At 33.7% G+C, this 15,253-nt stretch overlaps 1 protein-coding gene across 1 annotated transcript; it reads left to right on the plus strand.

The window, feature by feature from the left end:
• The first annotated feature begins 686 nt into the window (after positions 1-686).
• Positions 687-12,376, plus strand: LOC139872183 (uncharacterized). Its single transcript, XM_071860018.1, has 18 exons — positions 687-1,126; positions 1,222-1,264; positions 1,632-1,753; positions 2,363-2,470; positions 2,870-3,014; positions 3,132-3,223; positions 3,383-3,476; positions 3,826-4,297; positions 4,454-4,596; positions 6,841-6,943; positions 7,070-7,187; positions 7,506-7,673; positions 8,868-9,161; positions 9,544-9,927; positions 10,007-10,060; positions 10,512-10,588; positions 10,989-11,079; positions 12,083-12,376. Exons 1-18 carry the CDS (start codon positions 950-952, stop codon positions 12,173-12,175), a joined length of 2,778 nt encoding a protein of 925 aa, XP_071716119.1. The 5' UTR covers positions 687-949; the 3' UTR covers positions 12,176-12,376.
• Positions 12,377-15,253: the final 2,877 nt, after the last annotated feature.

Consider the following 15,253-nt stretch of genomic DNA (forward strand, 5'->3'; position numbering starts at 1 on the left):
TTCGACTTTTCATTTTTTTTTTTTACTAAATTTCATTTCACAACCAAAGCCCCCAAAGTTTTTTCAAAAATTCAAATCGACCCCCAAACAGGAGGGTAAAATGTCAAATAACCATTTTTCTAAAAAATCTTAAATAAACTCCACCCAAATTATTCAACGGGTCATATCTTCTCACTCGCAACGAGTTAAATTTTTCCGACACCATTGTTAAACTCGAAATAATTTTAGGAACGCAATGTCACTAACTATACGCAAAACAGACGCTTTTAAAAAACGCTAAATATTTGGGGTACTTTTCATACATGTTGATTTTGCGTTAAATTTTTAAAAGTCGACGATTCCATAGCGAAACGCGGAGATGCACATATATTGTTAATTTAAAATAACATTTAAATCTTTCACGGGTTATACCTTTTAGTTCGACTCGAGTTGCGCTTCAACGACATCATCGTTAGCCACCAAATAATTTTACAAACTAAACGCAATAAAATACATTGAAAACCGAACCCTCGACGCGAAGCGAGAGTTCGAAAACTAATTTTTGACTATTTTAGTAGTTTGGTATAAACCATAGGGACCATCCGTGTAATTTTTTCTAAAACTATTTGTCATATTTTCTGTTATGCAAATTGCATTTGAGAATCGCAGACCTAAAAATATCTGCTACCAGAAAGGAAACCCATAACATGAGTTCTGTTTTCATTTTGTCATTTAAAATTTGTGATAAAATTAAATCCATCTTCCCGCCATGCCATCACTGATAATTTTTTAATTCCTGAATTGTGCCACCAGTTCAAACCCTAAAAAAGGGGCAACAGTATAGTCCACTCACACATGTCTTCTTACTGATGAAATTGTTACCATTAATCTCGAATCTGCGTGATAATTAACCTAGCTTTCAATTCAATTCCTATTATGTTCTCTATTGCTCAGATCCGTTGATTTAGATATGAAGAAGACGACATTTAATGGAGCGAATGTGTTCATGTCAAGGAACTTAGTTCCACCTGAATTATACGGTTCTCTTCAGGACGTTTTAAAGGATAATGGAGCTCAAATCTTTCACTGTTGTGATCCTGATCGCAATGGACCTGATGATTATCACATTATCGCCTCTCAAGATCATGTACTTTTACTTATATTCTATTTTTAATTTCTGTATTCTCACATTATTCCTTTAATTAATTAGCAAAATTAGCAATTGTTGTTAATGATTTGCAGGATAAGTTTGACGATTTGCGACGCAAAGGTTGTAATTTGCTTGGTATGACTATGACCTTACCTTCATTTTATTTGGTTATAAGAAGTGAATTAAGATGTGATATAGGTCAAGATACATGTAATTCTCATACACACTTTCATTTAGGTTAGTTAAGTGATTAAATTTGTTACTGTCCTTTATAATTTGGTGCGCATTTTTTACAATTACCCAGCTAGCTAGATCTTATATCTTATATTAGGGCTTAGTTTACACAATTAGTATTTTGGAGATTACTGATTTGCTAGCTGGAAACCTTGGCATTGTGTAAGTAGCACACAAGATGTATATTAAGATACAAAGTTATAAGTTTTTCAGCATGGTTGGAACTTGTCGTAACTAGAGGATGTATATGACTATGTAACTTTGCCAGGTCCTCAATGCGTGTTTTTCTGTGCAAAAGAGCACAGAGCGCTACCAAAACAAGGATTCACTTGTTGCTTTGCGATGGACGGAGTAAAAATACTGGCTTCTGGCTTTGAAATGGAGGGAAAGGTAATTTTACTTCCGGTCACTATCTATTGTCTCAAGTATCATTTTTTCTTTTTTTTTTTTTTTTTTTTTTTTTTTTTCACATTAACATCTATCGCCTTCTTTCTTTATCGGGTGTAAAAGGGATACCTCAGAGATATATTGTGTTTCCTGCTTTCAGAAATTCATGTTGTCCTATTAACTGTTCACTGCTCTCTAGAACATGGTTCATCAATTGTACACCTGCTTTATATAAATATCTGTAGTATACATGGTTTATTGATATATTGCAAACCAATAGCTTGTGACATATGATTATTGCCTTGTTACCCTAGCCATTAGCTTTAAGTTTATTTAGTTAGTACATATGTTGTCAATGGATACAAGAGTTTAATAATATACACCAGGGAAGATATATGTGTTTTTTTGTTCAGTCCATAGGCTAGCTTTATGTATTCCTTTGGCTAATAAAAAGGGATGCAAACATTTAAGGCATGCTTGTTTTTTCACCTATTTATCTAGCCTGTTGACCTGTCTTTACTAAATATATCTTTACAAATTTGGTTCATTACTCATCTACGTGCATATTCTACTTTATTTATTTATTAATGAATTCTTGAAAGTGTCGTGCAGGTTGAGATTGGCAAGCTGGTGACTGCTATGGGAGGTGTATTACAAACTAAAGCATCATCAGATGTTAGCTTTGTGATTGTCAAGAATGTACTGGCTGCAAAGTATAAGGTTATTTATTTCTTTTCTTTTTTGTTCTTCTTCTTCTGCTGCTGCTTTTTCATTAAGTAATAACTCATGTATAATCTGTGTTGCTTGGCTAATTTTCAGTCTGAATTCTGAAATGTATTATTGTATTGTTTTTCAGTATACATCTTTAATATGTTCTATGCTTTCAATTAACAGTCAGCTGGTCTAATGGTTGCTGGTACTGACATAGTGTTTGATTAGTGCGTGAATCAGTTATCTTAGCACATGCTAGAAATGTTGAAACTATATGATTGTTGTAATTGATTGGTTGTCTTTTGAAGTGGGTAGTAGAGTACTTCATGTATCTTTGCACATGTATATATTAATTTATGCCGAATACTTTATAAAGTTTCTACTTTGCTTTCTTTACATGTTTTGCAGTGGGCTTTGAACATTTTGAAGAAGCCAATTGTCTCCGAAAGTTGGTTGCACCAGTGTTGGAAAGAGCATCGTGTTGTTCCTCATGAGTCATACAAAGTTCTTCCATTTTCCGGGTTAACGATTAGTGTTACCCAAATTCCGTTAGGTTGAATAGCATAAAAACCGCCTGAATATTGAAATACTTGTGTTTTTATCTCAACGCGTAAGTTGTTAGCACATGTTGTTCTACTAATACCTGGCCAACATGTTTAATTTATCACAGATGAGCGAAAGGAGATAGAAAAACTTGTCTTACAAAATGGAGGCAAATACTCTGCCGAACTCACACGAAAGAGTACTCATTTAGTGTGTGATATATCCTTATTACATGATATTGCATTGATTGGTATATAAATGTCGATATGTTTGCTTTGATATTTCTTTAAATCATGCTTAATCTTACCGTAATACTCAATCGTCTCAATTACCTTTCTTTTAATATCTTAAAAACAATGTTTCCTTAACCACTAACACGCTCCTGAAGGTGACAAATACAAGGTTGCCAAAAGATGGGGCCACATTCATATTGTTACTAGAGCATGGTTTAATCAGTCTGTTGCTAGAAGAGGTAATTAATTCAACTTCAACACTGATAGTCTGATGTTTGCACCTTCAAAATTCTATAATATGAGTTTAATGTTTGTGTTTCCTGCTCTCCTTAACATTTGACTGGTGTTGACTTTTTAGCAAATTAATGTAAGCTTATTTTTGGTCTTTATGTGTAAAATATTTTTCTTAATTACATAGCAATTGTGTAACTTGGGTTAGCTTCATCATGATAGCTCATTTTGTTTCTGTGAAGGTGAAAGGAAGTTTTTGATCTAGGATCTTTTTAAAGTTTTTTTTTGGTCGCATATGCTATTAGTTGATGTATCAGCTCGGATTCTAAAAATCATATATATACATATTTGTATCAGCATGCTTAAATGAGGAATCATATCCTGTCGAAAGAAGCCCTGCACCATCCACAAATAGTCAGAAAACTTCTTTGAAGAAGCAAGACAAGGTTGCTAGAAAATTACATGCCGCTGCACATTCTATGGCCCACCAAGAAATTTCAAGTGACGGGTTTTTAGATGCTGACCTGGAAGCAACTCTATCGCAGAATATGGCTTCTACCCTCTCAGATATTCATGGTTTTGTTAATGAGGAGAATACAACACCTAACGAACAACCTAAAAGTTCTATGGACATGGAAGGTTGTGTTGCTGAAGATTCTCAATCTGAAGACAACGATTTGTACTTGTTAGACTGCAAAATTCATCTTGTTGGTTTCAATGCTTCTGAGATGCGTAGATTGGTCAACATGGTTCGAAGAGGAGCCGGTTCCCGTTATATGTCTGTTAACGAACAGTTAACACACATAGTTGTTGGAGCTCCCTCAGAAACGTAAATATCTTTTCTTTTGAATATCAGTTTACTTGGATATTACTAATTCGTTTAAAATATACTACAACAATAGTTTAGTGTGCCTTTAGACATGCCTAGTGGAAAATTAAACTTTTTTACAGGGCCAAAGTCACTTATTTGTTATGATTAATGCAGTGAAAAGAAAGAAGTAAGAAGCTTGTCTGCTATGGGTGTCATCAATGTGGTAAGAACAGTATGGCTCGAGGACTGTGAACGTGAAAAGAAAGAAATCCCCGTAACCCGAAGACATGTTGCCTATGATTTGCTCCTCCCAAAAGGTGTAGTATTCAGCTAATAGTATTTATTGGTTGTCCTGTTACTAAAATTTGTGTTGTACTAAATAACGTAGGTTTTTTGGGTAAAGGGTTCTACCCGGTAAATATTATTTATAAAAAATAATAAAAATACAAATAAGAACAACGGCCACAAGCGCACCTTGCGACCTCACAAACAACCACAAACCTCGCTAGACCTACAAACAACCAAGACTAGCAAAAAACAGAGACATATAACGACCCACCTATACAATAACACCTATCACAACCAACCCGATTTCATGCCAAATGGTGCCTTTGTCTTAGGAGCATTTTTTCCTGCCATAAACATAGCTGTTTCCTCTTTATCAGATTCAACATCGCTCGGTTCATCAACTAGATTATCATTATTTAAAGTTCCGAACGAATTTTGAATCTCCACTTGAGCACCCTTACTTGTCCCAGCTTGCGAACTTCTCTTCTTCTCATCATGAACAACCTTCCGACGATAGACCAATTTTGGATTAGATTTACCAACCCAAAACCCCTTTTATTCCCCTTCTTTGGATCCACAACAGCACCACCTTTTCCCTTCTTCTTTATGACATCTTCGAAACCATCTGCATCCACATTTTTTGTCGTTGTCCAGGAATTAGCGTAACATCCTTCGCTACATTAACCTGGACAACTATATTCTTAGGGCACTGACTATCCGTGTGACCAAAACATTTGCAGCCCTCACACCTTGGCGGTCTCCACTCATAGTCGATAGTAACCACATCAATAACCTTTTCATTAGCTAATAAGCTTGGCGTGGCAACAGTAAGGTTATCCTTTAACTCATATTCAGCTGAAACTTCAACCATTGCTCGCGCATAATTTGGCCGACCCCATGACTCCATGCACATTGTGCTAGTAAACGAATCAAGCATCATAGGTTTACCAATTTTAGACGCGATTGCACTCAGACCATCAGCTGTAAAACCTTACACCTGCTAGAGGAACATCATAAAGCTTTACCCAAACCGGCACCTTCGATAGATTCTCCTTTGTCAACGAGATATGTGGGGACCACTTATTAAGTATGATAGGAACACCACGTATCATCCATGGCCCATTCTCCAGAACCTTCATCATACCATCCTCCGTACCAAACTTAAAAAAGAAAAATCCTTTTGCATTCATCATGGAGTTTTCTATTCCATATTTCTTCCAGGCATTCAAAACATATTTTTGTACAACCGGGAACACAATTCGTTTACCTATGAAGTAACCGTACAATGTATTATTATACCACTTGGACGCTTCTTTGATCGAGGAAACAGGTATCACAAGATCCCCACCATCCTCCATAACATCGGTCGATTCAAATAAATGAAAATTTACACTTTTCTTTTGAGAGAGAGAAGAAGAACCATCCACAGCCTTAGCAAACGAACTTGGAGGTTGACTAACATTAACCTGATCAAGTGTATTCAAGTGAGATGCATCCTTCACTATTTCTTGATTCTCCTGGATATCAATAGGATCAGTCCCCTGGTCACGGACCTGAGCTTCAGTTCCATTATTAGCTCCCTCTGCATAATGAACTTTACCTTGGTGCTTGTTAGTGCACGCAGAATTAAGTTCAGGAAACTGATATCCATCTTTGATATTCAATTGGTCTCCATTCGTAATACCAGTGTTGTCATCTACAACAGATTCTGGTCACGGACCTGAGCTTCAGTTCCATTATTAGCTCCCTCTGCATAATGAACTTTACCTTGGTGCTTGTTAGTGCACGCAGAATTAAGTTCAGGAAACTGATATCCATCTTTGATATTCAATTGGTCTCCATTCGTAATACCAGTGTTGTCATCTACAACAGATTCTTTTGCAGCCTCATTATTCAAACCAGAAAAAGAGTAGTCATTAGGAATACCTGTTGTTGTCGATTTAAATGGTGGCGCTTCATTTCCCGCAGAAGAATCTGACGATTCATCCCTTGAATGAATACTCACACGATCTGTGTTACTCGCATCAGATTCAGATTCGATTTGATTATACTCATCAAATCCTATTTTCCGATTCCTTAGAACCCTGGGAACAGTTTCTACTACCTTTTTCTTCTTCTTTCCTCCTGAATTCTTGCCCATGACAGTCAAACCAATCGATTACCAGTTAAACACCCACCAGATTTGATAAAGAAATTGAAATATTGGCATAACCTTGATAACGTTGTCTCAGTTTGTTCATCTTGTTCAGTAACTGTAAATCCTGATTTTGCAGATTCTATATCTTCCAGTAAAGGATCTACATGTGTCGTGCCTATTCAAAAACAAGGGAACCCTTCGACCGTTCAACCACCTTTGCCAAGTGTTCAGTCACAAAGGTATAAACTTCATTTTTGTAATTTCTCTGGTAATAAGGGACCAGAAAGTTACCTTGAATATCAAATCACTCTAAGGATGTAATGAGTTACTAGTCTAATTTTTTTTTTTTTTTGCACCATCGGCAGTTTGCACAAGGGTCAACAGAAAATGCAGCAATGTATCAGCAATACAAACCAGGACAATAAAGCAAGTGTATTTGGAGGGCGCTTATTTCGCTTTTCCAGTTCCTTCCCTGATGTTCAAGTAAACTTATCTTTCCTCATTTTTTAATTATTTTGGAAAATCCAAACTATTCTATTGTTTTGTAACGTTGCATCAAAACCTATACTCCAAAATTTTTTAGATGAGTTGGTGCCTAATGAACATAAAATGATGATCTTGATTTATTGTCATATTTATATTTATGTACATCTTTTAGGTTCCGTCCAATCGATCTTAACATTTAGCTATATGACTATTTGTTCAATCCCACATCCTTGATATAAAGTTTTAATCTTTTCACTTGAATAACTTTTTTATTGATGTATTATTACCTTTTCTATTATTTGGCTATCTGTTCAGAGAGGTGAAATTGTCGATTGGATTCATGAAGGGGGCGGTGAGGTGGTTGAAGATCAGACTGTGAAGAATGTCAGTTATATTGTTGAATCTCATGGTGTTCTATGTAGTTCAACTCAATTTAACGGTGTTACTAATATATCGTCTCACTGGATTCGATCGTGCCTACAGGTACTTTATTCTCCTGTTATAATCTTTTTTTGAACAGTAGGCCGCCTAGAATGTGCTCTAAATAACTATCCGTCATCACCTAATATTAAAACTATAGAGCCAGATAAATCTGTTAGTTCAAACTTATAAATATCTCAGACAAATTCATACAAGTATTCGATGCTATTTTAGATTTTCTTCTTGTGACAGTGTCCTTTCTAGATGAGTTAGTAGGATTTCCAATATCATAATAATGCATTGCTCTGTGGCTTACTATGCTTTTGGTCTATAATTATTCTTGCATAATTTTTTTTATGATTTTCATTGTAAGAAAATCATATTACTCGGTATGTAAGCTTTCATATGTACTAATCTAACAACCCTCTAAAAGGCCTTTCTGCTTTTTAAGTACCTATTATTGCAAATTGCATCAAGCTTCTAATTACATACTCAAAAAAGTTAAGCTTATGTCATTGAACGCACAGTATTGGGTCAGAATTAGGGAAAGCTTAGATAATTCTTTGCTCGATATTCTTGTAAAGGTTTAAAACTAAAACAGAGCAATGTTATCAGCTTGTCAAATTCTTGCAACAACTATTTTGCTAACAAGAGGTGGTAACATTAACCATCAATGTGAAATTAAGTAACAAGAGGTGGTAACATTAACCATCAATGTGAAATTAAGTAAGAAGCTTGTAACCTACCAATCTAATTGAATTAATGTAAAAAACATGTGAACTTTACTTTGACACCTAAAATGTTTCACGGCTTGATGTATGCTTATAACAAGTTATCACTGCTATCTGTACTTTTGTGATCAGCTTATAATATATGTTACCTCACTTTTAGAATTTGCCACTTGTTCCGTAGCAAGTTAAAGAAGTCATTTTACTGCACAAAGTGATATAAACTGAGTACGTGTGATTATTTTTTTTAATACAAAGATAAATGTTTACAACATTGGATGGAGTAACTCCTAGTTGAAAAGATCAATTAATCAGCACTAGTTGAAAAATCGGTTACTAGTTTTTTGTACACTTAATTCAAAATTAATTGATAATCCATGTGAAATTTTGTGATTATTTAAATATAATTGATCTTTGAATAATCACATTATTTCCTATTATTGTGTACTTTGTGGTTATATCTCTTTTTAATGTTTACATGTACCGTAAAATGGTTACAGCTAATCAAAGTTAAACGTTTCTAATGAAGGATGGGCGTTTACTTGATGTTAGCAGTCACATTCTGTTTTCTCCACTTCAATGCCAAGTTCCTTTACCGGGATTTATCGGGCTTCATTTTTGCGTATCCCAGTATGAGGAGAAGGATCGAGAGCTACTCAGAAACTTATGCCATGTTCTTGGTGGAAGATTGGTCAAAAAGTTGACCAAGAAAAAAGTCAATTATTTGATATGTAAATTCACAGGTGGTCCAAAATATGAAGCTGCTTGTGAATGGGGGATACAAACGGTTACAGTTGATTGGATATGGGAGTGCATTAAACAGGTTCACACCACAACTTTTTTTTTCTTTCATGTTCGTATGTGGAAATTTATTGAACCCGTGTTTGTTCTAGGTTTATCTTTGCTAACTATAGCCTATAGGTGCCACTTTTGACTGAGTCATGTTATGCTTAATTTATAATTGGTCAAATAGGTTAAGCTAGTTTTACCCATAAAAAGGTTATTCTTATTATATTTTAACACATTAAACCTTCTAGGATAAAATAGTAGATAAATAAGCATTTCTGGATTAGTTCAAGACGACCCATTTGGGCCTGTACTAAAAGTTTACCCATTTTGACGTGAACATTTGTTGACCAATACTCAACCCGCCCATATTGCTAAATTTGCTACTCACTATAGTATCTATTTCTTATTGTTGACAGAACAAAATTGTTGCTTATAATAATTTTTTGCCTAAAGAAGCAACTACTAGTGAGCGAGAGGCAGGAATTTGCACCATGACTCAATATCCAACTCAGGCAGTTCGAATGATTTCTACAGCTGGTACTTCTCAGTCAACAAGTCAAACCCAGGACCCCAAAAACATTGTTGACCAGGTCAAAGATTCATCTGTGTGCAGTAAAAAACCGAGGCTCACTAAAGATGACATCATGAAAGGTCTACAATCTTCTGGATCAAGTTACATCGATCCTGTGGGCAAGATTACATCTATTGAAAATAAGGTCACTGAAACTAACGGAGAAAATTGCAAGTCGGTCCCTGATGTTGCTACTGCTATTGAGGATTTGTTAGAACAAACAAGCAAGGTAAAAAAATTGTCTATATTTTAGTGTTTTGAGTGTCATTGCGTTGAACGGTTTGTTAATAGTTTATCACCTATTATAGATTCACGATCAGAAGTCGCCGGAGAGAACACCCACAGAAAATAATGTATCTGAGGTATCTCTTGATTATCTGGCTTTTTTTATTTTGCATTTATTATCTACTAGAGGTGGCTATTTTGATCCATTTTGTGTATGGGTGAATATGTGTTATCACTTATCTATAATGGGTCAAATAGGTAAAATATAACAGGTTAGCTCATTAGGCAACTGTTGAAAGGGTTAAAAGTCTCCTGAAATGTACTCGTATTTTAATACATAAAAACTTGCTAACACTTTTTATTTGTAAAATTGCATTATATTACCATTATGTTTTAATCATATTTGACCCACTAATAATTCAGAATAAAGTATAAAATATTATGACAATGTGTCTACCACTTTTGATTCATTACATAAACCACCTGCCCAGTCCTTTTTCTGTCTCTATCATCTACGTTAAGTTAAAGTTATTTTTTTTGTAAAGCACGTTAAGTTAAAGTTAATCCCAGTTAATGCAAATGAAACAGGTATTTACAACTGATTGTTCAAGGCTTGGCAATGATCTTCATTCTGGATTTGGTTTGTCTAAGCACTGGACAAGGAGGTGACGTCATCTTTCTCTATTAATTGTTTTAAATTGTCATTATCATACTTCATACTGTTGACCCCGTGCGTGAAATTGAATTTTGTTACTTTTATATTTAAAAAACATAATGTTGATATTCTATTAGACAAATATTACTATTATTTCAAATGATAAGAATTCACATCGGTAACTGAGATATGTTAGGATTCTTTATGCAGACTATTACAGTATAATATAAGGATCTGTAGGATTATTTGATTATTATTTTTTTTTGGACAGCGATTGGGATTTATTTGATATGTTAGGATTATTTGATTATGGTTTTTGATTATATAAAATATGATTTCAGATACTTATCTGGTAATCTCAATGGAGCGTCAATAGTTTTGTAAGACTTGGTTGTTTGATATGGTTTCAGTTCTAACGAAAAGGACGCTATTAAAAAGCCTGTTACAGCAGAAAATGCTGGCATTTATGGAGGTTTCAGTGAAACGCAAACAGATTCTCAGGTATTTGCTCTGTATGTCTTGAGTATGAAGGTGGCAAAATGGGTGGGTTGGGCAGGCAGCGTGCAGATTTTACAGATAACCTTTTGTTTTCTCTTCTTGAATTCTTAGAAATTTATGTCATAAGTGTGATTTTAAAACTTTAAACTTTATTTCAACAAAGAACATCTAGCTTAACATTCAAACAATTTTGAAGCCATTAATATATACTGGAACTTTCATCATGTTCGGTGTGATTAGGGATGGCAATGGATCGGATATGGATCGGGTGGTCTCATATCCACATCCATATCCATTTAATTTTTTAAATCCATATCCATTTAAATATAAATCATCCATCCATATCCATATCCGTTGGATTAAGCGGGTTAATGGATATCCGTTGGATGTTAAGTTTTTATAAAGATATTCTTATTTTGTAATGAAATTATCAAGGGATATTTAACAAATCTATGTAATATATGTAAGATATGTGAATTTAATACTAGTTATATAGTTATATCTTCATAATTTATATTATTGATAACATTTTAATAGTTTATAGTCTACATGTACAAGGATATGTAAATATATATGCATATATTAAAACAAATATGTATATATTTATACGTATATGTGTATTTCGGGTGGTAAATGGATATATCCGTGGATGATAAATTGACATCCATATCCGATCCACTAATTTTTCACATCATCCATATCCATATCCATATCCATATCCGTTTATCATCCATTTAGATCATCCATATCCATGTAAATGGATCGGATCGGATGGATATCCGATGGATCGGATATCCATTGCCATCCCTAGGTGTGATCAATCCGTTTGCAATTTATCTTAATCTTATAATGAGTTTAGATTGCCACCGCTACTCGAGGATATGCACACTATTCAAGTAGTGGAAATAAACTGAATTTGATTGTATAATCTGTGATATTGTACACATTCAAATTTTACTTGTATTATTCGAATTTTTATACACCTGGGATGACATAATAATGACAGGTTGTGAGCTATGAAGAAGATTTATCTGGGAGGCAGATGATCATCGATAGAGTTCGGACGCGAAGTGGCCTCACACCGAACCCATCGCTATAATCACATGAAATCAACTGAAACTACATAACTACATGTCTGTAAAGGATTAATGGCACATTAAAAGGGTAATTAGACTCATAATATAACATCTAATGTCTACACATCAAATTCTGTAACATGCTTTACTCTTCAAAAACACAAATATATATCTGAATTTTCGTTAGCTTCCCCAACAGTTGCAACCTCTCTTGAAGAATAGCCACCTATCCCCTTGATTAAGAAACTGTTAATTTTTCTTGTACATGATAAGCGTCTTCATGCCAATTCTTTTTATTTCCGTCTATCTTGTTATTATAAAGATCTAGCTGGGGTTCAGTTTTTAGTAAAAACGAGGTAGGGTGCCCGGCGTTGCCCGGGAGAGTGTTTGATAAATGTGATTGATAAAAACGAGAAAAAATGAAAACAAAGTAAACAAATTGAAGTGGGTAAAAAATTCGATGTTTCTTTGAAAAAATGGCAAGAAGACAAGATACTGATGTCATGTTAACGTTAGCATGATGTCAGCTCGGATAGTGTCCATAATGTTTAGATTTTAGTATGTGTTAATAATAATAATTAATGTTATTTAGACTAATTTTGGAAATGTTTAGACCACTTATCCATAACGCATGTTATGGAACCACACTGCTGCCACATCAGCGACACTTCAACAGCTTCTTCTAACCATATCCCGAACCACATTCACTAACATCCATCACACTTACCACATTGACCCCACTTTCAATAATTAATATTTATTATTCTTAATATTATTAATATTATTATTTTTTATATTTTTAAATTTAAAAAAAAATCAAAACCCACGGCTATAAAATGAATCGTTTTTTGTGTGTGTGTGTGTGTGTGTGTGTGTTGTTGTTGTTGAGAAAACGGCTACTTTTTTACCCACCTCTATATAAACAACCCTTCACAACTTATTAAACACACACTCCTTCATCATCTATTTTCTCAAAATCAAACTACAAACTTAAACCAAAAATGTTGACTACTCCCCCCATGATTGCTTCGTTCATCTATCGCGAGCGGGAAAGTAGGGGTGTCTGAAAAATAATCGTTGAATAGTTGTCTAGTTTTTCCTTCTCGATCTCTAAGAAAGTGTCTTCTAGGAGCTCTAGGTATCGGTACAACTTCACCTTCGCCTTCATCTTCTTCATCTAAAAACTCGATAACATCGATTTCTTGAATTGGATTATATGCATTTGCAATTGCTAACGCCTCTTCATAATTTACGTCATCTCGATTCATTCTCTAACGAATATTTTTTTTAAGTGGTTTTATTAGTAATAGTTGAAGTATATAATGTATGAAATGGATACAACTATATATAGTGCAAAATTGAAAAATAAAAATAAAAAAATACAAACGGCTATTTTGCAACTGATATATTCGATTTTGGGTCCCACTTTAGCGTGTTACCTGTAGTGACCCGAACTTTTCCATGTTTATATATATTAATTGAGAGTGATATTTACATGATTAAATGTTTCCAACATGTTAAGCAATCAAACTTGTTAAGACTTGATTAATTGAAATATGTTTCATATAGACAATTGACCACCCAAGTTGACCGGTGATTCACGAACGTTAAAACTTGTAAAAACTATACGATGACATATATATGGTTATATATATAGTAAACATGTTTTTATTATAAGTATGTATCTCATTAGGTATTTTAACAATGAGTTATATACATAAAAATGAGACTATTAATTTAAGAAACTCGAAAACGATATATATAACGATTATCGTTATAACAACGTCTTACTAGGTACATATGAATCATATTAAGATATTGATACACTTGTTTAATTATGTTAAATGATAAGTAAATATATTATTAAGTATATTAACAATGAACTACATATGTAAAAAACAAGACTACTAACTTAATGATTTTTAAACGAGACATATATGTAACGATTATCGTTGTAAAGACATTTAATGTATATATATCATATTAAGAGATATTCATACATGATAATATCATGATAATATAATAATTTAAAATCTCATTTGATATTATAAACATTGGGTTAACAACATTTAACAAGATCGTTAACCTAAAGGTTTCAAAACAACACTTACATGTAACGACTAACGATGACTTAACGACTCAGTTAAAATGTATATACATGTAGTGTTTTAATATGTATTTATACACTTTTGAAAGACTTCAATACACTTATCAAAATACTTCTACTTAACAAAAATGCTTACAATTACATCCTCGTTCAGTTTCATCAACAATTCTACTCGTATGCACCCGTATTCGTACTCGTACAATACACAGCTTTTAGATGTATGTACTATTGGTATATACACTCCAATTATCAGCTCTTAGCAGCCCATGTGAGTCACCTAACACATGTGGGAACCATCATTTGGCAACTAGTATGAAATATCTCATAAAATTACAAAAATATGAGTAATCATTCATGACTTATTTACATGAAAACAAAATTACATATCCTTTATATCTAATCCATACACCAACGACCAAAAACACCTACAAACACTTTCATTCTTCAATTTTCTTCATCTAATTGATCTCTCTCAAGTTCTATCTTCAAGTTCTAAGTGTTCTTCATAAATTCCAAAAGTTCTAGTTTCATAAAATCAAGAATACTTTCAAGTTTGCTAGCTCACTTCCAATCTTGTAAGGTGATCATCCAACCTCAAGAAATCTTTGTTTCTTACGGTAGGTTATCATTCTAATACAAGGTAATAATCATATTCAAACTTTGGTTCAATTTCTATAACTATAACAATCTTATTTCAAGTGATGATCTTACTTGAACTTGTTTTCGTGTCATGATTCTGCTTCAAGAACTTCGAGCCATCCAAGGATCCGTTGAAGCTAGATCCATTTTTCTATTTTCCAGTAGGTTTATCCAAGGAACTTAAGGTAGTAATGATGTTCATAACATCATTCGATTCATACATATAAAGCTATCTTATTCGAAGGTTTAAACTTGTAATCACTAGAACATAGTTTAGTTAATTCTAAACTTGTTCGCAAACAAAAGTTAATCCTTCTAACTTGACTTTTAAAATCAACTAAACACATGTTCTATA

The sequence above is a fragment of the Rutidosis leptorrhynchoides genome, chromosome 10, assembly GCF_046630445.1.
Source record: "Rutidosis leptorrhynchoides isolate AG116_Rl617_1_P2 chromosome 10, CSIRO_AGI_Rlap_v1, whole genome shotgun sequence".
Classification (NCBI taxonomy): Eukaryota; Viridiplantae; Streptophyta; class Magnoliopsida; order Asterales; family Asteraceae; genus Rutidosis; species Rutidosis leptorrhynchoides.

Bases quoted from the DNA above. Each gene is read 5' to 3' on its own strand.
- LOC139872183 (XM_071860018.1), top strand. From the start codon at position 950: ATGAAGAAGACGACATTTAATGGAGCGAATGTGTTCATGTCAAGGAAC. The intron at 1,754-2,362 runs GTAATTTTACTT...AGTGTCGTGCAG, and splicing joins GCTTTGAAATGGAGGGAAAG to GTTGAGATTGGCAAGCTGGT. The intron at 7,188-7,505 runs GTAAACTTATCT...CTATCTGTTCAG, and splicing joins GTTCCTTCCCTGATGTTCAA to AGAGGTGAAATTGTCGATTG.